Source organism: Myotis lucifugus, unplaced genomic scaffold (assembly GCF_000147115.1).
Source record: "Myotis lucifugus unplaced genomic scaffold, Myoluc2.0 scaffold_168, whole genome shotgun sequence".
Lineage (NCBI taxonomy): Eukaryota > Metazoa > Chordata > Mammalia > Chiroptera > Vespertilionidae > Myotis > Myotis lucifugus.
This window is the reverse complement of record NW_005871216.1, coordinates 1,610,717-1,638,013: the sequence shown is the minus strand read 5'-3', so window position 1 is coordinate 1,638,013 and position 27,297 is coordinate 1,610,717. Positions and strand designations below refer to the sequence as shown.

Sequence of the window (27,297 nt, the reverse complement as noted above, 5' to 3'; positions counted from 1 at the left end):
CGGTGGGGCATTTGGTGGTGACCAGGCCAGCAGGGGGGGCAGTTGGGGGTGACCAGGCCGGCAGGGGGGGCAGTTGAGAGTGACCAGGCCAGCAGGGGGGTTAGTGAGGGATGACCAAATGACTGAACAGCAGGCTGTGTGGGGTGACCAGGCCAGCAGGGAGGGTCAATTGGGGGAGACCAGACCAGTGTGGGGGGGCAGTTTGGGGCAGCAGGCTGGTAAGGGGGGGCACTTGGGGGCTACCAGGCCAGCAGGGGGTCAGTTAGGGGCAGTCAGGCAGGCAGGCAGGTGAGCAGTTAGGAGCCAGCGATCAGGCCTAAACTGGGAGTTGGACAACACCTGAGGGGTCCTGGATTGGAGAGGGTGCAGGCTGGGCTGAGCGAATCCCCCTCTCATGCACGAATTTCATGTACCGGGCCTCTAGTGCGGGCCTCTAGTGTATACACACACACACACACACACACACACACACACACACACTAGAGGCCCAGTGCACAAATTTGTGCATGGGTGGGGTGGGGTCTGGCCAGGGAGAGGGGCCATGGGAGGTTGGCCAGCTGGCCTCATTGGAGGTGGGGCCAGCCTTTTATTATATAGGAGATTATATATATATATATATGGAGAGAGAGAAAAAGAGAGATAGATGATTTCTAGAGCTAGGACTTAAAACCAAATTTAATCAAAGTCATAAGGACCCTGGGTTTCAACACTAATTGGTATGAATAGACCACAAATAGCTCTAGGCCACATTAGGTCAGCTTTGCCATCAAATGAGTTGGCACCAAACTTTCAAAACAGCTTTTGGTTTCCAGAACATTTTGGACTTATGCATAAGGGATTGCAGATATATTAACTATGGTATAATATTTCAGGACTTTTTAATATGCAATAATGCTCACAATATACTATTAAATGAGGTGAGGGGAAGTAACAAAATTACACAAGGAGCCACTCCATTTAAAAAAAGAAAAATGAGAACAAATTTGTTATTTTAAATATAAACTTTGCTGTTTTAAATTCAAACTAACTGTAACTGGTTTGGTTTTCCTTTTTCTTCTTTTTTAAAAAATCGTCAGGTGGAATGGAATGGAATAATTTTATCAGTGTAGAAACCAATCATTACTGGAGTCAGTTCTTTTGCAGAGCCTGGTGCACCTCCTGTTTGGTGAATAAGAGATGGAGCCTTGAATATGCAAAGTGAGGCCCCGGGGTGCGGAGCTAAGGAAACAAGTTTGCTTTTTAAAAATACATTTTTATTGAGTTTAGAGAGAGAGGATGGAAGGGGGGGGCAGAGAGAGAGAGAGAGAGAGAGAGAGAGAGAGAGAGAGACATAGACATTAATCAGTTGCCTCCCCCACACACCCCAACTGGGGATCAAACCTGCACCCTGGGAATGTGCCGTGACAGGGAATGGAACTGGGGACCTTTTGGTACACAGGACGACACTCCAACTGAGACACACCAGCCAGGGCGCTCTCATTGCTTTTTGAAGTTAGGTGGAAGCTGGGAGGTTGGGGAAAGGAAGGACTCAGGAGTGGGTGGGAAACTGTATTAGTTTCCCGGGGCTGTCATAACAAAGCACAACACATGTAGTGGCTTAAAATAACAGAAAATCATTTCTAACAGTTCTGGAGACTAGAGTCCAAAATCCAGATGTCAGCAGGGCCCTGTTCCCTCTGAAATCCCTGGTGTAGAATCCTTCTTTGCATCTGGCAATCCCTGGCGTTCCTTGGCCTGTGGCAGCATAACTCCAATCCCTGTCTCCTCCACATGGCTCTTCACTTTGTGTGTATCTATGTCCAAATTTCCTCTTCTTATAAGGATGCCAGGCATTGCATTGGGACCCATTCTTAACTTTATTACATTTACAAACCACTATTTCCAAATAAGGTCACATTTATAGGTTCCAAGTGGACATAATTTTTTGGGGGCGGGGGGAGGATCGGGGGTATTCAACCTGTAAAGACTCCTAGTGTGTGACTTCACTAAGAAAAGGAATATTAATATTGAATGTATTTTAAAGGCTATGGCTGCTGAATGAATGAATAAATGATGAATATGGAACTGTGATGTCAATTTCCTCCTTGACTTTATCTCCCAATTTTCAGTATAGATCTGCTTTGCACCTATGCTGTATAGGTCATATTGTTTGGTGCAATCAAGGAAAAAACATTTTTTTGTGTCTCTATGGGATATAAAAGGGAACACCCATGAGAAGTGAAGTCAAGAATTCCACTGGAGGGAACCTGAGAAGGTAAAGCCAGGCAGTGCTGGGGTGTCCCTGACATCGGGTTACAGATACAGAAATAAAAGACAAAAATTAGGTGGGGATACTGGGGCTTTCTATAGTCTCCAACTAAGCTTTTAAGTATTTCCCACATTTCCCAAAATGACTATCGTTTGCTTTAACAACAGGAGGAAAACAAGTTAGTTAAAAGAAGGACAGTTCAAGGTGATGTATTATTTATACATTAAGATCTTCAGAAAATGCTTAAAGAGCTAGCAAATTGGGTTCTCCCTTTCTTTAGCCTAATTATACCACTAAATACTATTAAAGCAATAATCATCATCTTCCATGAGTATAATTATCCTCTTCAACTTATTTCCTTGAATCAGCCTGGGGAGTTAAAAAAATTATTATAATTTCATTAAGAAGTTCCTAGGTTAAAGCAGTTACTAGCTTTTATATGAAAAATTAATCAGGACATATTACCATAATCTAGTAGCCACACAAAAACACTTAAAGTTGATCCTGATTTATTCTACTATACTTTTGAAAAAAAAGATATGAAGCTGTGAATGAATAGGCATTAGCCACCTGCTATGTTCCGTCACCATGGTGGAAAAGAGAATATAGCAATAAGCAGAGGTCTGCTCTCAAAGACCTCACATTTTAGCTAGTGGTGGTGGTGGGATAGAAGAATAAATTGAATAAGTAATTCCAATAATGTGGGATAAGTGTCATGATGAAGGAAAACAGGGCTGTGAGAACATCCAGCACAGGGGACCAATGTGATCTGGGTGGAAGTGGGGAGAAGTTTAGGGAAGCTCTGCTTGAGAGAGTTATGTTTGAACTGAGACCTGAGAAGACACAGGAATTTGTCAGGTGTTTGAGTGTATTCTTAAGGATTATTTCAGTTGCAAATGGTAGCAACCCAACTCAAACTAGTTTCAGTAAGAGACATTTGTTGACTCATGTAGCTGGAAAATGAGAGGAAGGTTTTAGCTTCAGGCATGGCTGGAGCCCAGGATGTCAAACAATGCCAGGTTTCTTCATATCTCTATCCTGCTCTTGGCTTCACTTCACTTTCTAGGCCAACTTTCTCCTCATCATGAGCAAGATGGTCGCCAGCAGCCCTTGTCTCAGATTCTCCTCATTTAAGAGCCACAGGGAAAAATGTCATCTTCTTCAAATGTCCAAATATGACATTGGTTTGATGGGTCTGTTGGGCCCACAGTTGGCTAGTGTCCCCCAGGTTGATATCCACTTCAGAGGGAACTTTAGAAGGTGACCTCTCTGGGAAGAGTCTTTGTAGATGTTAAGAAGCTAAGGATCTTGAGAGGAGAGCATCCCGGAGTTAGGGTGCGCTAAATCCAGTGACTGGTGTATTCGTGAGAAGAAGAGAGGACACAGCCACAGAGAGGAGATGGTGAAATGAAGACAGTGGCAGAGATGGGAGTGAGGCATCTACAGGCCAGGGGCTCACTTGTGTGGGAGTTCATTAGTGGCTTTGTCCTGGGATATGGAGCTGGGATAACCTGGGTCTCAGAGTCACCACCTACAGTCTCTTAGTAGGAATGACATAAGCAAAATGCCACAGGTGCACAGAAGTGGGGTAACTCACCCAGCCTGGCTCAGATGCATGCCAGACTTGCCAGTGTGGGGGATGTTTGCTCTGTGTTTTAAAGAACGAATTTTCCACGTGACAGTAGAAAATACATTTGTAGCAGATACTACTGATGCCTGTTCATCGGTCCCTGCGTGTTGGTGTCCAGCCTACATTTCTGCACATGCTGGTCCAACTAGCAACTGACAGCATCTGAAACCCTTTGCTTGAGGCTTGTTTTGGGGCCCACAGGAGCACATGGAGGAGGCTGGTAGTGCCAGAAAATTATCACCCCCAGGGAAGTCCTCAAGCAATGACTAGCTGGAGTTAGTGGGTGTATGGGCTAGCAATGCCATCTTTATCTGGGAAAACTCTGAGATGTGTGTTCCATAGCCTCCCCACATCTATCAGAGGGACTCCACTCCATTTGCCCCTGTTTGTAACTCATTGGTTAATGAGTCATTTATTGGCTTCCTTCCCTCACTGTCTACTCTCTAACCAGCACTTCCTGGGATCACCTCCCAAAGAAATGACTTGCATTTGAATTCTTGTCTCTGACTATCCTCCTGAGAGAGCCCCAACTTGGACAGCATTCCACGCAGAAGGAACAGCATGTGCAAGAACATAAGCATGAAAATTTCACCACAAATTTAAGGTATTGTCCAAATTATTTGAGCTTCTGTTGCCTGGTCTATTGGTCTAATGGGCGAAGAACTATCTGGGGCTTAGAAATAAATGGCTAAGTGGGTACTATGTTGTAATGTCCCTTCCCCCTTTTTTTGAGAATTGTTGGAGTTCAGAAGATAGTAGGGGGTTGTTAATTTTCCCTGAAACCCTCAGATCTAATCAGTGCCTGGCACAGAGTGTACACTCCATACATATTTTTGAATTAATTAACTTGTTTATTGTATTGAGATTAGTGTATTAAAGGTGTCCAGAGTTTACTATATAATACACGTTCAATAAATGTTTGTTGAACAAAACTGAAGGGCTGTTCCACAGTAAAAAAAAAAAAAAAGGCTTTATTTGAACAGGCATTCTGCCCCCTGTTGGTGATTTGGGGGAGGAGGGTTTTGCAGGCAGTGGTTTTCTTCTCTGGAATTTGAAGGACTTTGATTTTAGTTAGGGTTCAAGGTTGTAAGCTGAGTTATTTATAACAGAAAAACAATGGAAACAATGGAAATAGATAAAACGTCCACAAACAGGAGAATAATTAATTAAATGATGCAATATCCTTTCCATAGAACACCATGCAGTGATTAAAATGGATTAAGTTGATCTATATTCATTGATACGGACATTTCTCCAAGATCTCTTGTTCAAGTGATAAACTGGAAGTCACAAAAAATACATATAGTATTATGTCATCATGTTACCCCACCACCCCCACAAGTACACCCAGACTTTTCGTTGGTTGAGAGGCAGTCTCAGTGATGAGAAGATTTTTAAGTCCCTTCCATTCCTGAGATTTTGTAATCCTAAGAAATCAAAGTTATAGTTCATTTTAAAAAATACACTGCTTTGAACCAGGTAATAGCACTGTAAAACTTTATGGAGAGACATAAAAGAAGACCTGGATAAATGGAGACACATGTCAGTTTTCTGGATTGATAGGTTCAATATTGCAAAGATATAAATTTCCTCAGAATTAATCTGAGTTTAAAAATAGCAGCAATAAAAAAAATCAACATACGAACGCATTTTTGGTGGGGAAGACTTAAAAAATAATTCTAAAGTTCTTGAAGGTCAAATGTGTAAGAAGAGCCAGGAAATATTTGAACATGAAATCAAAATCATAAAGTTAGAATACTTTGAATCACATACTAGTGCCAGAATAGACAAGGGAACAAAAGATAGAGTCCAGAAACAGATGTGGGTACTTAAGAGAATTTAGTGTATAACAACAGTGACACTTCAAGTCAGTAGGAAAGTTTGGGTTAGTCAGTAAGTTGCTGGGACAGCAGTTACCTTGCTGGCCCTCCCCATGTAACTATTTGTCGTAAAAGTCCCATTGGCCTAACCATTCAGAAAATATTTGAGACTATATGTTTCTGTCCTACCTTCCATTGAAATAAATTCCTGGTAGATTTAAGGAAGAACAAAGTCATTGACAGACTAGGAAAAATTGGTAAATATGTAATTTGGGGATTGAGACTGAAGGTAAATATGACATCAAAAGCAGAAACCACAATACAAAATTGGACAAATTTGTCTATATAAAAATTTTAAAAATGATGCATACATGTATACATGAAGTAACAAAGTTGAAAGACAAACAAGCTACATATACAACAGGCAATGATTACATATATAAAACATTTTACAGCTCACTCTAATGAAAATGAATATTTAATAGAAAAATGGGTTAAGGGCATGAACAGGTAATTTGCTAAAGAAGAAATCCAACATATAAGCATGAAAAAGTGTTTACATCATGAGGAATGAAAGGAATGCACATTAATGATGGTAAGAAACATTTCATCCTATCAAGTATTACGTATTTTCAGTAATTTTAATCTTGCATTTCAAGAGGGTTACACATCAAAATGCTAACAGTGGTTATCTTTGGGTAGTGAGATTAAGGGTGGTTTTCTCTTTTTGGCTTTGCTTTTCTGGGGTATTAATATTTTATTTGTGCAATAAAGAAAAGTGCTCACCTGGAATCTCTGGAGAGCTCATCTCTGGTGAGTGAGCAAGACCCACAGCCAAGCTGTGGCCTTCCTCAGGGCCCAGCCTGGAGCTAGATGGACAATACTGAATCATCTTGGTTTCCCCTCTCCCCCGCTTAACCAGGAACTGGTTGGTTGCTGTTTAGACAAGAGGGATGAATTGGAGGCAGGGAAACCAGCCAGCAAGCTGGTGCTGACTGGTGCAATAACAATCCAGGTGGTGAGTTATAAAAATTCTATGGTGAAACCTGGTGTGACCACTCTCTCCAAGGGGAAAAAATAAATAAAATGGCATGTCTGTTCATGTTAAATGGGAAGAAGGGCTGGGATGACAGAAGAAGAAAGTAAAGGAAGATAAAATGTGGATAAAGAAAATCTTGAGCCAATTTTTGTGAGAGTAGAATATGCAAATGAAGACGTTGCAATTGTCCATGTTGGGGTGAATTCAGATTCAGAACTAGTCATTTCCAACATTTGGAAGTCATGCCTGGCATATTAAAAAAATAATAACGAAAGGCCACTTCAGTGACAGTACCACCTACCCATTGCAGCCCGTATCACACCCTGTGGCCACCTCATCTGGCTCTCAACCTGAATCGAGATCAGCAGTCTATACCTAGTTCTAAGACAGGTCATGCCTCATAATTCTTCAGAGTTAGTCTCTCCTTTAATTCAGCCTCTAGAATAGCCGTGGGCAAACTACGGCCCGCGGGCCGGATCCAGCCCGTTTGAAATGAATAAAACTAAAAAAAAAAAGACCGTACCCTTTTATGTAATGATGTTTACTTTGAATTTATATTAGTTCACACAAACACTCCATCCATGCTTTTGTTCCAGCCCTCTGGTCCAGTTTAAGAACCCATTGTGGCCCTCGAGTCAAAAAGTTTGCCCACCCCTCTCTAGAACTTCCTCATGGAGGTGTGCATGAAAGACTTTCTGTATCAAAGCAGCTTCCACTTCTGGGGAAAATGCAGTTGCCTTAAGTTGGGCTCCCAGGAAACAGCCTCTGAGCTAAATCTGTGCAGGAGGGTTGTTGAGGGGGTGGGTGTGGTCCTCAGGGACAACACCTATAAGGGAGTAAAGGAAAGAGGACTGGGTGGAGGCAGAAGGGGGCTTCTCAGCCAATCCATGAGCAGCTGTGGAGCTGGGATGGCCCTGCAGTGTTGTCCTCAATTGAAGTACAGCGGCCAGGCCTTTGTACCCCACCCCGCCCCCCCTTTCCCCAGGTTGACTGGTCATTGGATGCATGCTGTCCCTGGGGAGAAGGCATATTATGGATGAGGCAGCCAAGGGAAATCTCCAGGGAGGAAGGCAGCTGAATTGCTCAGGCTGCTGCAGAAGGAGGGAAGTGGGCTTGCTCAAGTGCTTTACTGTGTGGAGCCAGGAGACCAGGGAGAGGGTTATGTTCCAGAGGAGGATCAAAGGACAGACCACACACATAGGCAATGCGAGAGGAGCACCCGCATCACAAAGGAGTTCAGAGTGCAGGCCAGGGATGATGGTACGAGACACAGGGCTGGGCCAGATTCTATCCAGGGAGTCACAGAGGTAATAGGTGGTGGCTATAACTCCCAGAAGTCTGGAGGCTGCAGGCTCTAGGTCATTGCTATAACAGCAGGCAAGGTCAGGGGGGCACCAGGGGACTTGATATACAGGAGGTTGTGAAGGAATTTAATAGTACAAGGTGTCCCTGGGTGAAAAATCGATGGGTAGCCAACAGGGTGCTGTTTAACATCTATAAGCAGAAGAAGGCAAGAATGGAGGAGCAGGAGTCTGAGGGCAGTTGCCTCAACAAAAAGGCATCCTTCTTGCTCAGTTCTCAGATCTGAGTCAATTTCCAGAACCAGACCACAGAGAGCCCATGACTTAAAAGGTGGGTGGGGACCCTAGGAAGAAGGACCCAGTGACACTGAAACCGGTGTTTACTGTAATGATTATTCTAACACCTACAATCATCTTCTCAGCTAACAACATGTTGGGGAAAGAGAAATGCCCAGGCATTGTGCAGGAACTGGAAGGATCTGGTTACCCAGAAACCCAAAGTATTATCATGGGCTCTCTGTGAGAGTGGGCACTTATGGAGGTCAGATAATGAGCAAAGTGCTGCACAATAGCCAGCTTACAATGGGTCCACGGGTCTATAGATCCATCCAGTGGTCATTCCCCCAGCACCTGAGAATATATATAGGGTAGCGGGAGCAAGCTCCCCATCAGGTCTTAGCCTTCAGTTCTCATGGTGGGGGAGACCAAGTGAAAGGTTCTGAAACTGCTCCTTCTCTACCAACTTGAGATAATAAATAAAACCCAATACTTCATCCCAGGAAATGAGGTTGGTGATGGTGAAGATCAATGTCACTACTAGAGACCGAAAGGATGCAGGAATGGTCATCCTATCACAGTGGTCGGCAAACCACTGCTCGCGAGCCACATGTGGCTCTTTGGCCCCTTGAGTGTGGCTCTTCCACAAAATACCATGTGCGGGCGCGCACGTACAGTGCAATTCAAACTTCGTGGCCCATGCTCAGAAGTCGGTTTTCGGCCTGGGCGAGTCTATTTTGAAGAAGTGGCGTTAGAAGAAGTGGGGGGTGTTGGTCGGGCGACGGGATACACAGCGCAGGGGAGGTACATTGTTTTGAGGTACGTTCGCTGAGGTTGACCCCTTCCAACTCTCCCATCCACACCCGTCTTGTATACTTGTTTCAGATAGACGAGTGTGGATGGGAGAGTTGGAAGGGGTCGACCTCAGTGAACAGGATGTTTTTAGCAAAGGCCAGCTTAGGAGTACCCTAATTAAGTTAATAACAATGTACCTACCTATATAGTTTAAGTTTAAAAAATTTGGCTCTCAAAAGAAATTTCAATCGTTGTACTGTTGACATTTGGCTCTGTTGACTAATGAGTTTGCCGACCACTGTCCTATCACATCCCTATTTAATTTGCCAGTCAGTCTGGCCCCTTCAGAAATCAGGGGAATGTTTGATAGACTACTGCAGACAAGACCTAACCATGTAGTACACAGCCATTGTGCCAGCTCTGTGATCTGTCTAATACAGTCCTCAAGGACCTGGACCACCTGGACATCCTACGGAACTCACACCCATTGATGCCACCATGCTAATTGTGCAGGATTAGCAAGAGGGGTCTAGTACACAGGAAACCTTGGTAAGACACATGGACTTCAGAGGGTGGGAGATATTAAATCATGAAGATTCAGGGACCTGGCACTTCCGTTGTCAGGGAACTAGTGGTCAGGGGTCTGCCAGGATAGTTCCTTCAAAGTAAAGGGCAAATTATAAAACACAGAAGCAAGATAAAAGAAAAAATTACTTCTAAACCTTTTGAAAGGGACACCTAAAATTGTTCATAGTGTTTACATCCTTTAAGATGTTTTCATTGTGCAAAGAATTAAGTACAACTAATATGAAATCACATAACTAGCTTATATCTTCTTTATTTACTTGTTTACTTGCTTATCATCTATCTGTCCTCAAGGTGACATAAGCTCTGTGAAAGTCATGTTCACTGCTGTTTCCCCAGAACCAAATGCACGTGGTGCTCCATAAATATCTTTTGGTGGAATGAATGAAGTGAACTATACACATTGTTTTTTAGCCTGCTGTTTTCAACTAACTTCCAGATGCTTCAGATTATACTTCATCTTTCTTTCTTTCTTTCTTTCTTTCTTTCTTTCTTTCTTTCTTTCTTTCTTTCTTTTAAAAAAACTATGATAATATTAGGTTTTTAAAAAAATATATTTTTATTTATTTCAGAGAGGAAGGGAGGGGGAAGAGAGAGACAGAAACATCAATGATGAGAGAGAATCATTGACCGGCTGCCTCCTGCACGCCCCAACGGGGGGATCCAGCCTGTGCCCTTGACTGGAATCAAACCCAGGACCCTTCAGTCTGCAGGCCAACACTCTATCCACTGAGCCAAACCAGCTAGGGCTCCTTCATCTTTCTTAACATGTGCCTCTCCAGAAGTCATGTGAAAGCAGAGTTCTCATGTTCCAGAGACTTCTATCTGTGCAACTTCAGGACCAAGAAACCTTAGTCTTTTGGAAGCCGAGTCTTTATCCTCTTGGCTGGCACTGCCTAGAAATCCACAGTGGGCGCAACCTTGCCTGGGTCATTTTTTATATCACCAGGCTCAACTAAGTCAGGTTCCAAGACACCCTAACTGAAGCTGTTCCCAGGCAAGCAGCCCAGCCCACTGACACGTCCCTCTTTTGGCCACGCGGTGGCGGCAGAGCGCCACAGCTTGCACAGTCGGCGCAGGACCCGCGGACCAGCTGGGAGGACGACTCCAGGCCGGGGCGCAGACTGCCCGGAGTGGGCGGAGCCAAAGGCTCGCCGGCCCAGGGGAGGGCAGGAGCGAGGGGCGGGGCTTTTGGGCGGGGAGCGCGCTTGCGCCGGGTGCGGTGGGAGGAGCCGTGCCGCTTTCGCCACTGCTGGCGTCTGTCCGCGTGGGGACGCCTTTGCCCTGCCTTTCTGAGTTGGCCGGGCCCAGGGGTGGGGAGTTCCAGGAGCACTGGGGTGAGGATCGGGGGTTCCTGGGGACCCGGCGGGGTTGGGATGGCGAGGACTGGGGTGGAGGCGGGGAGGAACGGAGGGGCGCCGGAGCGGGAATGGGGAGAGAGGGGTGAGTAGAAAAGGTTTAGGTGGGAAGAAAGCGTCATTCTTCCCCCTCCTCGTGGTGTGAAATGCAAGGACCCAGGGTGCTGCCCGGGGACCACGGGAGTTGCAAGTTGCAATTGTCAGGCGGCCGTGCTTTCCGGGAAGACACCCGCCCCCAGGCTTTCCTGCTGGTCTGCGGTTCCTGTTTATCTCACCACCCCGCCCTGTGCCTCCCCCTGCATCCTGTGCCCCCGGGGGACTCCGCTTCCCGCCGCTGGAGGCGCCTGGGAGTCACGCCCTCTCCTCACTCCTCACTCCTAGAGAAATAAAAGTTTTCCTGCCTGAACCTGCCAATGAGAAATAGAAAAATTCCTGTGCAAACTTCTACATAAGCTTGTCCACAACAATCACTTAAAAAAAAACCCAACCTATTTAAGTAACGTCACTCGCTTGTGTAAAGTGGAGCGAGAGTGTTGTTAAGCCACGCGGGCCTCTGAGATTTTAGTCCCGGAGATGGCAAGACCGCATTTGGAGTTCGGGGCCCGGTCACCCACAGTGGCGCTGACCAGTGCCCAGCCCTCCCTACGCGGATTGGGGTGCATATCCGCATTCTCGACCGCGAGGGTTGGGGTGCATATCCGCATTCTCGGCCGCGCGGAGGGAAGGGTGCAGTCTGACATTTGGAAGCCTAAGAACCGAGTCTGTTGCCTTCCAGTTTATTTTTTTAAGCCTTCCATCCTGTGTGTACTTTGCTTGAATGATTATTTTAAAGTACATGCCCTATTTTTGCCAATCTGACAGCTGTTTCCATAGAAACCAGAGGAGAAAGAGTCATTTTCAGCGGAGTTGTTAAAACTGTCTTCCAGGCGTCAGCTGTGAGTGCCAGTGAGTGCTGTACTTGCTCCTTCTGAGATGGTACTTAAAGAATTAAGGGTCTGAAATGTTCTTAGAGGCTAACAATCCAAATTGTTTAATTTTCTCACATCATTAATTTCGTAATGCTAGATGTCTGCCAGCGATGTTTGTTGACCTCCTTCAGTTCTTTGTAGTGGATGTGTCAGCCCTGATTTTTTTTTTCTTCTGCTCTGTGTCGTCTAGTGAGGGGCTCTTTGAAAATGTATAGCGTTCGCTCCCATTCTTTCTCCTTTCTTAAGGATAAACCAAGGATTATGAACTATCAGGCACTATTGCTGTTCTGGGTGACACTTGATTGTCAGTGATGCAAATGGTAAATTTTTTTAAAACTTATATTCGTATAATGTTACACGTTCTGTGTCAGTAGAGGACTTTTTCGAAAAAGCCCTGAGAGATGAGCAGGGGTTTGCTTGGCCATGGGCAGAGCTGAGTAGTGTAAATAGATGTGTGTTGTCGAAGAGAGGACAGCTTTTCTTTTCTGAGAAGTGTAAGTACATCAGTGGGTCTGGAGCTCAGGAGCCGGTGAAGGAGAGGAGGGGAAGGTGCCTGGAGAAATAGTGGGAGGTCTGGTCTACCCTTTTGGAGGAGTTTATTGAAGCCAGTGGAAACCAATGGAAATTACAAAAACAGTTGCCTTTATTGGTTTGGAGGCTTACAGAAGTAATAATAGATGCTGTAAAAATTTAAACAGCACTGAAGTAGATATGATGGAAATATTAAATCCCTTACAGCCACCATCCTGCCACCCAAAATAACCACTATGAATAGTTTGGTGTATATTCCTTTAGATTTACTTATATTTGCATATGCTAACGTAGTGTAGCATTACCATTTTTGCAAATTGGGTAGAGATTTTTTTGGCTGTTATGTTTCCTGTGCTATTCCTAGCATTTAGAATGGCATATGATATGGCATGTAGTGCACTCCTAATGAACTATTTAATGAATGAGTGAAGAACATGATTCAGAGATCAAACACTGAATGGGGTCTGGCTATGTTTGTTCGGTCAAGGTGGTTAATTTTTTTTTTTTTAAGTTGGTTGCCAACATTTTTAAATTCATAACTTTCACATAGAGCCTGATTTCTGGCTTTCCTTGAGAATATTGGAACATTTGGCAACACAAAGCCCAAATTCCATTGTTCTTGTTGGATCTCCTTTTGATGGGCATGAATCTGTATTTACATCAGTATGGCTCTGCTGATATTCACCTTCATTGCCTAATGTCCAGGGTGTTCAAACCGCTGTTTATTTATTCTGTCTGTATCTTTAGTTGTTTTAGGTGGGAGGATACGTCTGGTCTCACGCCACCTTTACCCCAATCAGAAGTGCCAGTGTTTTCCTGAAAGGAATAAATTTGTATTTAAAAAACAACAACATCTTACAAGTTAGGCTTATAAGCATTACCTGCTTCTCCCGCCCCCTCCCCACCCCATTACTGTCTATCCACTGAGCCAAGCCGGCTAGGGCTGTAATCCATTTCTTATCCCCCAAATAATTTAGCATTAAAATAAAGATAGGTGTCTGCCCAGGCCGATGTGGCTCAGTTGGTTGGAGTGTCATCCCATACACTGAAAGGTTGCGGGTTCGATTTCTGGCCAGGGCACATTCCTAGGTTGTGGGTTCCATCCCCGGTTGGGGTACATAGGGGAAGGCAACTGATTGATGTTTCTCTCTCAATAACATGTCCTTGGGTGAGGATTAAAAAGAAAAATAGACTTCCTCCAAGTAAAAATAAAAAATGGAAAGAAGAAAAGTTTTGAAAGTACATGTTGAAGAATAAGAAAAAAGTAAGTGAAGCCTCTTTGGTTTGTATTGCTCAAAGGCACTGCTGTAGGGGTGAGAAACCCCAGGTAATTAGTGTGAGATGTGTTAAAGGAAGGACCGACACACCTATTTCCTAACGTGTTATGTTTCCAGTTTGGTAAATAAATATTTTCCAGAGATATTTATAGTTTATTTTTTTGGGTTCTAGATAATCAAGCAAAAGAAAGATGAGCTTCGTCTATGGATTGCAGTCTGCTACTAGAAACTGTGTTTCCTTCCGATTTAATTTACTGACCAACTGGAGAAAATGTAACACAACAGCTATAACCTCACTGGACTGTCATCAAGTACAAGTTAAACACATAGTAAATAATACTGAATGCAAACTGGGAGTAAATTGGTGTAATAGGGTGACTTCTCTGCCTGGAAACTCACATTTCTATAGAACTTTTAATAACAAAAGGGCAGGATACCTCTCGAGTCTTAAAAGCAAGGACAATACATGTACAGCAAGGCGTGACTCTTTTCCAAGACAGAAACTGATAGAAGAAGTTGCAGTAGGTCCCACTCTTTCAGTATCGCATCCTCTAAACTGCTTTCCCATAAGAGACATCAGGAGTTTCCACACTTCTCCACGGTGGCAAGCTGCTCCCATCCCTCTCTTGTGGATAATTCTTAAACCAGTGCAGAAACTACTTGCAATCATTGTTGGCAGGTAAAATGCTTTAAAAACCCCTAAGCTTTTGTATTAAAGGATATTGGTAAAACTACACTTTGAAGGAAAATTCGTTAGATTTCCCTCCCATAGTTAGCTCAAAGTTAAGATTCAGTTTTGTTATGTAGGATTTAGTAATCTTGAAATAATTTACTGCATATTATCTTTTAAAAATTATTCTTACATATCTCATATAGACACTTTTTAAAAGATTGACCTTGTATACGTGATTGCAAAAAGAATCAGAAATGTTGATTATAACTCATGGATAAGAATGGTGCTTTACAAACATCCCATTTTTAGTGTATGGAATTTGAGGCAGTGGATCACAAAACTGAAGAATTTTGCTTATTTAAGAATGAGCTTGCCTAGCCGGATTTTCTCAGTGGTTGAGCGGCACCTATGTACCAGGAGATCACAGTTTGATTCCCTGTCAGGGCATGTGCTGTGTTGCAGGCTCCATCCCCAGTAGGGGGCGTGCAAGAGGCAACTGGTCAATGATTCTCTTCATTGATGTTTCTCTCCTCTCCCTCTCTAAAATCAATAAAAACGTATTTTTAAAAAAGAATGAGCTGTTACACCTAAAAATAATACAAAATAATATTGAATGTAAACTTTAATTGAAAAATAAAATTTAAAGTTCTCTTAAGAAAATTAAAAAATAAAGTGAAGGAGTTAATATTTTTTTAAAAAAGTACAGAACAAAGAATGGGCTCACTCCTAGCCAAGTTAATTCTTAAACCATTAATATTTACTTATTTTTTTCTATTCTCTTTTTAACAAATCTTTATTATTTTCTCTTGGTAGTCCTTTATAATAATTAATATTTTTACAGCTAAATGGCAGTACTTTATATTTGATTTAATTTGCTCTCCCCATAAGCCAGTTTTCTCTTATTGGCTTCATGAAGATTGAAGAAAGGTAAAGTTAAGCATTATCTCCATAAAGCTTTCTTATGTTTAATAACAGTGAACTTCCTTCTAGCCTTCTTACTTTCATACCAGCCCGATTTTGTTTTTATCAAAATTGAGAACTTGTACCCTGTAATTTATTGTGTTCTTTATGATTTGGCATCAGCATGCGAAAATAGACAGCCAGATTAGCTCTCAGTGTAAGTAACCACTGTCGAAGAAAACCAGAACTCGGCCATAGTTAAAGCAGTAAAAACAGATTTTATTCTGGAGTATTGTAGTAGGGGAAAGGAGGCCTCGGTGTAGAACCAGAGTCAGTTCTGAATACATCATGGCCAAGTAGGAATTCATTTCTAGCCGAGGAGCAGGGGTCAGGGTTGGCGGATGGAAAATTAGAGGCAACATTGGGAGTAAGGGGAGATTCTGCCTGAACAGACCTAACAGGATTCTTGCTGAAGGCAGGTGAGGGTGATCGGGTATCACCTGGGGGCTGGTGGAGGATGCAGCTCCCAGTTAGATTCAGGGGTGATCAGATATGGAGGATGGGGGATTCTGGCCAATAGTGGACCGTGCAGAGTCTGGAAGTGAAGGCCTAGTTGAAGAGGAGTTCAGGAGACCCCGAGTTGCGTTTGCTGGAGGAAAGAATCCTTGTCACAGGTCAGCCTGGGTTCTTGGGCCAGTAGCTCTTTTCCATCCTTTTAAATTATTATTTTTAACGTTTTTGTTGTGGTTACGACTGTAAATTTTCTTTTAGAATATTTTTTTAAATAAATTTAAACAAATAATGACAAGTCATGTAAAGTTTTAAATAGGAAATAAGTATACTTCATAGGTTGGTTTAATCTTTTCAGGTTGAAATACTTTAGACTCTAAAGTTTAGAAGCATTTTCGGTGTGACAACAAAGTTAAGATAACTTAAAGAAGTTATTTTATAAAATAATTTTTTGTCAAGAGAATGATGTGTAGGTTTTAAATTTTTGTTGTGCTTTCATAGATGAACTCACAAAGAAAATATTTTTGTCCCAGTCTTGAAAACATTGCTTGTTGTCAGAATGTCTCTGGGCTCTGATGAGCAGCAGGGAGTGTTGTTGCCGGGTAGAAATGGGAGCTCCCCCGGTGTTACCTATAAAATCTCTGATTTCCTTCTTTTCTTTGCCTGTGCTCTTATTACCTGTCTTTTGTCATGTCTAGAGGGGATGGAGTTTCTGCTACTGAGCAATACTTATCTCTCAAATCAGTGCTGAGGTAGTTTCACTTGCTGAAGCACTGGCAGCTTATGCTGGGGGTCTGATGAGCAGTGGGGAAAATGGTGGTTCAAGGTAGAGATGTTTATGTGGGCAGTCCATTCCCTATGACGTGGTCAAGGGCTCAGACTCTGGAATCACATTGCTTCATTGTTTGGTTTTCCTCTTATCACCTCTACGACCTAGGACAAATTGCTTAACTTCCCTCCGTCTCCATTTTCTCTCCTGTAATGGTTCTTATGAAGATTGAATGAGATGACATCTGTATGATGATTAGAAGAGTACATTATATGTGGCCAGCAGTCAGTCAGTGTTAACTAGTGGTAGTTTAGTAATAAACCCCCTCATTTAACGTTTACCTTTAAAATAACTGAAGAAAATTAAAATGAACATTAGACTTTTTTATCTATAGCTCTATATAGTTAATTTTTTCATTTAGCTAAGAATTTTATAAATTTTTGAAAAAAACATTTATACCGAGGAATATCATAAATTCAAGTATTTGATGACATAAAATTCTAGCAATAAGCATTTAGTTTTGGTGATATGTACTGATACTATTATCAGAACCTTGAATTTTTCTTTTCGTTCTAGGGGCATAAGGAAATGGTGGCACGCACTTCCTCCCAACAAGAAGGAACACTTTAAAGAAATTGTAAGGAAGAACAAATGGAAGTTACTCCTGGGGTTGAGTGCTTTTGGATTTCTCTTTGTAGTGTTTTATTTCACTCACCTGGAAGTGAGTCCAATCACAGGAAGGACCAAGCTACTGCTGTTGGGGAAAGAACATTTCAGTCTTTTAGCAGAACTGGAATATGAAGCAGTAAGTAGTAAGGATTGTTTTTAATTAGATTGCTTAATATAATACTGAAAGCAGGAAAGGTTCTTAAATATTTATTGTAGACTTTGATAGGAAATTAGCATCTTACGCCCCCCTCCTCGCCCCCCACCGCCGGTCCCCAGCAAAGGCTCAGACCTTTCATATTTAGTATTCCTACTGACTATCTTGCTTTCCTCCCATTCACCCAGCTAACTCCTTTTTATCACAGGTCAGCTTAAATGCCACTTTCTCTGGAGAGCTTTCCTTCATTATCCAAACTGGGTTAGGCAGGGGCTACATTGGGCTCAAGGGGGTCTCCTTCATATCGACTGAATTATGAATCAGCGCCTTTGCAGTTGTGCCCAGTGCTTGGTGTTATTTCTCCTACTTTATTTTTTCTTTGCATATGATACTTTTCCTTGAAAGCACTTATCACATGGGTAACATAATTATTTACACGATTATTTACTTGCTGATTTGTCTTCCTTAGAGTAAGCTCCATGGGGGCAGAGACCCTATCTGTTTTGTTTATGATTTTCTCTTTAGTACAGTGCACAAAGCAGTGCTTAGTATCTATTTAGGTCTATAGTCTTGATTTTTTGTACCTTGAAAGTAAAGTAGAATAAAAGGTTTTTGATTTCTTTGGTAATAGCAGTTTTGACAATTTGTGATAGTTTTTGAACGCAAAATAAAGTTGGAATTTCGAAGCCTTGGCTACGTGGGGAGTATAACTCAGGTGGCTAACCGTTTTGCACTCCTAGTGAGCTCTTGAGGGCAGATCATCTTTCTGTCGCCAGTGCATAGCAGTACATCGTGTGTGCTCAATGCGTGTTCAGTCTCACAGCCCCCCTGGATAGCTCTGTCAGGGTTAGAACTTTATCTCTTTTGTTCCAACTGAGTTTCCGAGTGTGCCAGTGGAAAGGTATCATTAAAAAGAGAAATAACAATGTTTTTTTTTTCACTAGAACATCCTTCCTAGTAGAATTTATACAGATTTGAGATGTTTCTTAGAATATAATCTAGTCGGAGGCAAATTTGAGGAAAGTGTTTGGGAAATACTGACATGGGCCAATTTCTACCATTCACATTACCAAGAAGCTTTAAAAAATGATACACATGTGCATACATATATTCTCTTCTTTATTTCTTACTTTTTAATCTACAAATTTAAAACCTGCTTGGTACAAAAATTCAAACACAAGTTTTTATAGGGCCATTACTAAGTACTGTAATTGCAGTAGTTTTTCCATATTCGTGGTTCCTTTTCCTTTTAGCCTCCACTCTGATTTTATTAACAGTTTTGGGTTTACGACACTTGGTAGGGTAAGCATTCCCCAAGCAGACAGAATATCTTTTCCCATCAGACATTCGGTAAAGGAGACAAGTTACTTGCATAGGCCTGTTTAAGCATTCCAGCTTTCATAATCCCATCAACCCTTCCATTGGGAGAAAAACCTTTATGTTCTCTCAATCTAATGGTTCTCTCAATCCAGGGCTTCACCAATGGATTTTGGTACCCCCGTTTGTGGGGTGCCCATCTCAAGGAGTCCAGAAACTTCTCTACCTCTCGATCCTTTTACCCACTCTGATGTAAAGGCTTTGGGTTCCCCGTGAGGGGTTGAGTCAAGGGACCCAGGTTTTTTTTGTCAGCCTTCATTTTGATTCATCTCCCTAACTATTGCTTGAAGGAATGACAGGTCAGATTTCTCATTATAATCTTTGAATCTTGGCTTTCAAAATGTCTCCAAACAGGATAAATAAAGTAGACTTGCTTGGGGCCCTTTAATTCTGGGAGTTCAGTGGGGGTCCTTTTGGCCTGCTTCACCTCGGGTAGTTCTGTATTAAAACCTTTGCTTGAACCCCATGAGTGTCTGTTTTTTTCATACCTAACCACTCAGCATAATATAGAGAAAATGATATGCCCAGTAGTTCTAAACATTTTAGTAATTTCTTTTCAATCTGTGTGAATAAAACACTTAATGAAATGTGGGATTTTTTTTTGTAGAGGCTTAACTTTCTTATTAAGTATAAGGTGTTTTTCTATTCAGGAGGTTATGAAAATAATTTTCTTTTGTATTTTACTTTCTTTCATGAAATCTTTCTGTTCTCTAGGCAATATTTTGTTTTCTAAAATACTTATAAAAATAAAAATAATATGTAAGCATTTTATTTACTTACTAGAGGCCCGGTGCAAGAAATTCATGTATAAGTGGGGGGGGGGGTCCCCTCAGCCTGGCCTGCACCCAATCCAGGACCCCTTGGGGGATGTCCGACTACCTCTCGCAATCCGGGACCACTGGCTCCTAACCACTCGCCTGCCTGCCTGATCGCCCCTAACCGCCTCTGCCTGCCTGCCTGTTTGTCCCTAACTGCTCCCCTGCCGGCCTGATTGCCCCTAACTGCTCCCCTGCTGGCCTGATCGCCCCTAACCGCCTCTGTGTCGCCCCGCACCCAGGACCCAGGATTTCCTCCTCCGCCTGGTCGCAGGCACCCGGGACCTGGGCTTCCCTCCCTCTGGCCAGCCACAAGTACCCAGGACCCGGGCCGGCCACAGCCGCAGGGGACCATGGGCAGGTGGCTTCGTCCTGGCCTCAGTAGCCGCAGGCGCTGGCACCTGGGACTGTGGGGTGGGCGGCTTGTCCCTCTCCTGGGCTGCAGGTGCAGGTGCAGCCATTGGTGCCCAGAATCATGGGGTGGGTGACTTGTCCCTCTCCTGGGCCATAGCCCCAGCCACTGGTGCCTGGGACCGTGGGGCAGACGGCTTGCCCCTCTACCGGGGCACAGGGGCAGCTGCTGGTGCCCGGGACCGTGGGGTAGGTGGCTTGTCCCTCTCCTGGGCCGCAGCCTGGCTCCCCATTCCTCTCTCCCCAGTGCTGAGTGTCTGAGCAGTGATGGTGTGACCCATTTGCATATTAGCTCTTTATTATATAGGATAGGCCAGTGGTTGGCAAACTGTGGCTCAAGAGTCACATGCGGCTCTTTGGCCCCTTCAGTGTGGCTCTTCCACAAAATACCGACTTCTGCGCATGGGCCACGAAGTTTCAATCGCACTGTACATGTGCGCCCGAACATGGTATTTTGTGGAAGAGCCATACTCAAGGGGCCAAAGAGCCGCATGTGGCTCGCTAGCCGCAGTTTGCTGACCACTGGGATAGGCTAATAGAAAAGATGAGTGAAGATTTTATTTGAACTAATTTATGTGAAAAATTTTAGTTATTAGAATTTATTCAATTTGTGAGAATTGCCTTTGCAAGAAAATTCAAATTTGAGAAATTTGAGTGTTTAATATATGCGAATATTTACATAATTAAAAATTAAAATGTTCAACAATAAGTAACCTAACTCTCATGAAGGAATATAAACATTTTGTCAAGCTAAAACTCTTAAAGACAAATTTTCTTTCTAATCTTTCAGTACATGGAAGAATTTAAAAATGATATGCTAACTGAGAAAGATGCCCAGTACCTGAAAATTAAAGAAGTGTTTTATCATTTAATTGAATGCAATAAAGATATCCCAGGGATCTCCGAGATCAAGTGGATCGTTCATGTGGTTGATTCCCCAGATATAAATGCCTTTGTGCTTCCGGTAAGTAAATGTTCTCAAGCCTGATTTTTAATTGTTAAATTTAACTGTCTTGTTTTTTTTAAGGTGTTCTAATTGCTTATATTATTTTCTTTATGGTGCAGAATGGACATGTGTTTGTCTTCACTGGGCTTTTCAATGCTGTGGCTAATGTGCACCAACTTGCCTTCATTCTGGGCCATGAAATAGCACATGCAGTACTTGAGCATGCTGTAAGTACCTAAAGTGAGTGCTCCGTTGTTGAAATACTGTAGTTAGCAAGTGAAATCTTTTAAAGAGCTGAATCTTTTCAGTTTTCTTTTTTTTTTTTTTCTTTCTCTTTCTTTTGGATGGAATTTTAGTTTTCAGTTATTGTCTTATTCTGTTACCTGAAAAAACATGATTGTCTAATTTGGGGAGTTTTTATGGTCTTTAGTATTTGATATTGAATAATTAGTGTTTCTCTTAAGTACTATTTTTATCACCTGTCTCTTTTACTAAGAAGTAATTATTCTCAACCTCTAATTATTTCAAATTAGGTTTAAAATTTTTTATAATTATTAGCATACTGGTAATCTAGTCAGAAAATTAATTGTGGGAAAGTGATATTGCTATTTAAGTGGGTAAATTGGTTTTCTTGCTTTTTTATTCATTCTCTGAGGATAGCTTGGAGCATCTTTGAAAATGTCTAGAAAGATATGCCATATATAATTAATGCAGAGAAATAATAATGATACCTTGCCATTTTACAGTTTATTGAGCTTTTTAACACGTACCTTCTCATTCATAATTTTAATGCCATCCTCAGGAGGTATGGATTTAATATCCCATATTGTCTATGAGGAAACCAGTGTTTAAAAGGCTCTAAGTAACATCACTGATGTGACCAAGTGGAAGAATTGGGACTTTAACCCAGGTCTTCTGTTTTCAAGTCCATTGTTGCTCCCTTTTACCACAGTTACCTGGTTGTTGGCAGCACTTTCTTATAGGTCACAGAATTCAAATTGGTTCATGTTCCTGTGAAGGCACATCTGTTTGTTTGACTTGGTGTGAGCCCATAGAAGTTTATATTTATTTACTCATATTTTATTTTTATTCATTAAAAGTTATGCATGGCTCTTTTTTTATCCATTTATTTATTGATATACAGCACAGGGAATATAGTCAAAATGTTGTAATAGCTTATGGTGAATAATGTATAAGGGATATAAGCGTTGAATCACTCTTGGAAACTAATATAATATTGTATGCCAATTATACTTTAATAAAAGTTTTTAAAAATATGCATGGCTCTTTTGTCCACATAATCAGAGAGAGGTATATTCTCTTTAATTGAAAACGTGAAGGTAAATAGTGAAAGGATTGTGAAATGCTATATAGGAAATGCAAGTAATATTAACTTTAAATGGAAATGATAATATTACTAATTTCTTTAAAATTCATCTCAAATTCTACCTATTCCTTAGAGTATTAATTAGATGAGGTGGGCCAAAGTTGTGCTTTTCTGAAGCACAAATAGTGAAAATCTTTATTTCTTCTGAGTTGTAGGAAAAATTTAAAAATATGTCCTTTAAACAAACATATACAAGAATAAATCTGAGCAGTTAAAATAGATTTTATCTTTCAAGAAATGGCTTCAGAACTATAAAATCAATTAATTTTGGACATTTTTAGCATTTAAAAGCTGTTAATATTTAGTGCATTGTTTTCCTGGCATCTCATTCAATGCTGCATTCAGCATATTGTTACAATCTCTGTCAGTGCAAGAACAATAATTAGATGAGACATAAAAAGTAAATAGCAGCCTTAGAAATAGAAAATAGTTACCAATATTACTTTGGCAGAGGTCTTAGACATGATCAACACTATGTTTTCTCTTTTAGGAGTCTCCATTTTGATTTGATGGAGCCTTTTATGTTGTATTCTTTAGTCCACAAATAACATAGATTTTTCTGTATAATAGCAATTATATTCTTCAGTAATTAATAACAGAGATTGTTTTCTTCCCTAACAACTTCATCATTTGGAATTTTACTCTTTCATGCTAAAATAATTCCATAATTGTTTCTTATGACCCATAGTGCTTTTCTTTTTTTAATCTTCATCTGAAGATATTTTTTCCATTGTTTTTTAGTGAGAGTGGAAGGGAGGGATAGAGGGCAAAGGAGACCGAGAGGGAGAGAGGAAGAAACATCGATGTGACAGAGACACATCAATTAGTTGCCTCCCATGCGTGCCTCGACCGGGGCTGGGGATGGACACTGCAACTGCAGTACATGCCCTTTACTGGGAATTGAACCCATGATCTTTGGGTGTGTGGGCTGGTGCTCTAACCATTTAGCAACACTGGCCATGGCTGACCCACAGTTCTTATCATGAAATAAAGAATGCTTCATGAGGGCAGATTATATTGTAAAGAGAAATATTCTAGTGGTTACTTTTAGTTGTTAGCCATGTTTCATACATTGAAGTAATGATTTCTATATTGTCAGTATTAGCAACATTGTCACATACCTTCACATGAGGGATAGTATATTTTGGATTGTAGTCAAACTTTATTGTGCTCAGACTGGTGAAAATAGCAGTTAAGGCTTTTGTATTTTAGTATATGTGCTGCCGAAGCGAGCACAGGGCTTTTGTATTTTAAAGAAGATACAGTTTTCAGTCTAACAATGAACAATACTGGGCACTAGACTTATGAATATTATTACTAAAAACAACTATTTTAAGTAAAACCTTTTGTGATTATTGCTATAAGTAAATACAAAAATTCAAAGAATCCAGTTTCCTGGTGAGAAATACCAAACTTATAAAATTGCAAACCCATATAAAGTGAATCATACTTCATATATAAGGTCATGATGGCCAAAAGATTTTTATTTAAAGTAAACTTCTAATTTTTTTCTGAATTGTTCCTTGTTTTAACTGCTTCATGTGTTAGGTAGTGTGTAGTCTCTGTCCAAAAAGTATAATAAACACATTTATGTGATTTTAAAAAAGAATTAGCAACTCTATTAGAAACTAAAATTTCTTGGGTTTGATTCCTTGTCCTTTTTCTAATAGCTGTGTAAATTGGGGGCAACTTTTAACCTGGCTCCATCTTAGTTTCTTTAACTATAAAATAGGGATAATAGTACATATTTCACAAGATTGCTATGCTTGGTAGTATAAGAAACCAGAAATTAATGAACCTGTCATTGTATCTGAGTGATGGTAAGTGCTCAGTATATGTGAGTGAATGAATCTATCTATATCTATCTCTCTCTCTATATAAAACCCGGTTGATCGGTTGCTATGACATGCACTGACCACCAGGGGGCAGACGCTCAACACAGGAGCTGCCCCCTGGTGGTCAGTGTGCTCCCACAGCGGGAGTGCTGCTCAGCGAGCTTACAGAGCGGTGGTGGCAGGTGCAGTGGGCCCGGGATGAGTGGGAGCAGTGCTGCGCAGCGCCCGGCCCAGGCTTGGGCTCCTCCTCAGCTGCCTGCCGCTTCATGCACTACTACACCCCTCGGGGGATGTCGGACTGCCGGGGATTGGGCTGAAACTGGCAGTCCGACATCCGCCGAGGGGTCCCGGATTGTGAGAGGGCACAGGCCACGCTGAGGGACCCCACTGGTGCATGAATGTGTGCACCGGGCCTCTAGTGAATATATAAGTATGTAAGCAAGGGACGGAACAAGCACACTGGGAAAGGATAAAGCATGCAGAAGAAAAAAAAAACTTACAATCTTAGTTTGTGAAGGTCATTTAAACGTAAGTAGTTATTTAATGTGATTATACATGATGAACTAGAAAATGTAAGCATGTGCTGTCTCAATTTATTAAGTGTAATTTTCATTATTGCGATTATTCTCAGGCAGAAAAGGCCAGCGTGGTTCATTTATTGGATTTCCTAGGTCTAATTTTCCTCACGATGATTTGGGCCGTTTGTCCTCGAGATAGCTTGGCAATTGTGGGCCAGTGGTTGCAGTCTACATTGAAAGAGGTAAGTCTGAGACAATAACTTGAATTTCTAATGGCCTGTGGTGAGGATATTTTAATGTTACTGTAAAGCAACAAATGTCAGAGATGTTTTAACATATTGTCATGAAATCTGGGGACTAATTTAGTGTTTTATTGTTTTCTCATTTTGGGGGGATATTCTCTCAAATGTTGGAGATAGATGGATTGGAAGAGCTTAGCCACTTTTGGCTTTACCTTCAAACTTTCCACTTTTGTTTCTCATATTGACTGTGGTGTACCCACTGGATGATTCTCTGCCCCCCCCAAATATTTGAGTTTTCATGGAGAACTCTTAAAAGCTGTAAACTTCTATGGCCACAGGATTGGCTGAGCTACTTTATCACCCTTACCTCCTCACTCCTAGTTAAACTAACATTGCCTAGAAAATATTGAAAGGACAGTCCTATTAGGTGTTTGTTAACTTTTGTTTTAGTACTTATGTATAGTGATAATCATCTCATAAGATGTGTTGTCTCTCATTTTGTTCAAAACATAGCAACATTGAAAGTAGGTTTCGCAATCTTGATAATTGCTTTGTTAACTATGATTAATTATTTTATTTTACATCTTTTTTTTCAAATTTTTCTTCTTGTCCTGGGAGGTTTGGTTATTTAGGAACAATCTGTTATTTGTCTATTTAATGATTTGTGGAGCACCCATCAGAGTGCCATCTGGGTGCTGTTTAAATCTAATGTGTAAAATTCTTTGAGACAAATTGCTTTAGAAATTGGATAACTAAGTCTTTTATTCAGTGTTACCATATCATTTGGCTACATTTATATTGAAATAACTGTTCTTAAAAGGAAAAAGAAGGAATGGTTATTGCTTAGGTTATAGGATCTCATCTTTTGAATTTTATTTCTGTTATGATGTGCTGGGAAGTCAAAGGAGTTAATTTAGTTTTTTCGCTATCTATCAATAGATAGCCTTTTCCATAATGGAATCAGAAGATTTGGTCATAAAGATAACTTGTAGCTATTTCTTTTTTGAAATACTTGATGAATTCTGCTACTTCAGTATAATTCTTTAATTTAAGAATTAAAATAAAGTAGGAATTACTTCTCTTAGAACGCTTGTCCCCCTAAATCAAGTGTCCCCCAAACTTCAGTGACAAGGAAATATTTCTAGAAAGCTTGCCTGTTGTAATTAGAGAGCGAGAAGAATGAGTATAGTGAAGTCACCACGGAAGGGGAATTGCTGACATTTATCTGCAGGAGAAAGGAAGAGAAGAAGGAAGAAGGAAGGGCCCTCACTTAACCACTGGGGAGCTCTATGTTTGTGATCTTAAAGATTTGGGTATAGTGTAGCAGCCCTCAATGAGTGCAATGAGGCAGGGTTTTGAGAGTTATTAATAATAATTATAGTAGCTAACTTATGAAATGCTTACCATATGTTAGGCACTAGGATAAACAATACAGATGAATTATGTACAGGGGTTAAGAATACAGGCTCTGATCAGATGAATTTAGACTCTTTAGATCTAAACTCTATAGAACCTGGGCAGGTTACTTTACTTATATAGGTCTCAATTTCTTCATTTGTGAATTGAAGTAATAATATTGGCTAATTCAAATCATTGTTGTGAAATGAATGATACATTTTAAGCAGGATTTCTCAATGTAACCCCAGCCCTATTGATATTTTTGGACTGGATAATGCTTTTTTAAAAAAATATTTTTATTGATTTCAGGGAGGAAGGGAGAGGGGGAGAGAGAGAAACATCAATGATGAGAGAGAATCATTGGCTGCATCCTGCACATCCCCTACTGGGGATCGAGCCCGCAACCTGGGCATGTGTTCTTGACCAAATTGAACCTGGGACGCTTCAGTCTGAAGGCTGACGCTCTATCCACTGAGCCAAACCAGCTAGGGCTAGACTGGAAAATTCTTTTTGGAGAGTTGTTCTGTGCACTGCAGGATGTTTAGGAGCCTTTAAGCATCTAGCTGCTTCTAAACATCTGGCCTCTACCCACTAGATGCCAGTAACATTCTTCCTTCCCACCCTCCCTGTCCTGCTCCCCCAGACAATCAAAACTGACTCCAGATACTTCCAAATGTCCCCAGGGGACACAGTTACATCCCTTAGGAACCACTGATTTAAAGCATTTAGCACAGTGCCTGGCACAGAGTAAGGACCCAATAAATAGGAGCTATTATCATTGTTTGCTCATTTTATCCTCTCTGCAACATGTGATGCTACTGGGCTTAGATGTGTTAAATAATTAGCCCAGGGTGAACAGTTAAAA

General features: G+C 41.4%; 1 protein-coding gene across 6 annotated transcripts in view; it reads left to right on the top strand.

Annotated features, from left to right (window-relative positions):
* The window catches only part of OMA1 (OMA1 zinc metallopeptidase), a 59,634-nt gene that overhangs the window by 2,738 nt on the left and 29,599 nt on the right, over positions 1 to 27,297 (top strand). Inside the window, exons 2-7 of one of the 6 annotated variants that reach the window (XM_023759975.1) lie at positions 4,330 to 4,482; positions 14,001 to 14,507; positions 17,257 to 17,485; positions 20,897 to 21,070; positions 21,172 to 21,279; positions 24,906 to 25,034. In XM_023759975.1, coding sequence (XP_023615743.1) covers positions 14,020 to 14,507; positions 17,257 to 17,485; positions 20,897 to 21,070; positions 21,172 to 21,279; positions 24,906 to 25,034 — 1,128 coding nt within the window. In that variant the 5' untranslated portion in view covers positions 4,330 to 4,482; positions 14,001 to 14,019. Of the gene's footprint in view, positions 1 to 4,291; positions 4,483 to 10,912; positions 11,032 to 13,795; positions 13,816 to 14,000; positions 14,508 to 17,256; positions 17,486 to 20,896; positions 21,071 to 21,171; positions 21,280 to 24,905; positions 25,035 to 27,297 lie in introns of those variants that run through there. The other 5 variants (XM_014462072.2, XM_006096105.3, XM_023759976.1 and 2 more) reach the window with 5 other exon arrangements.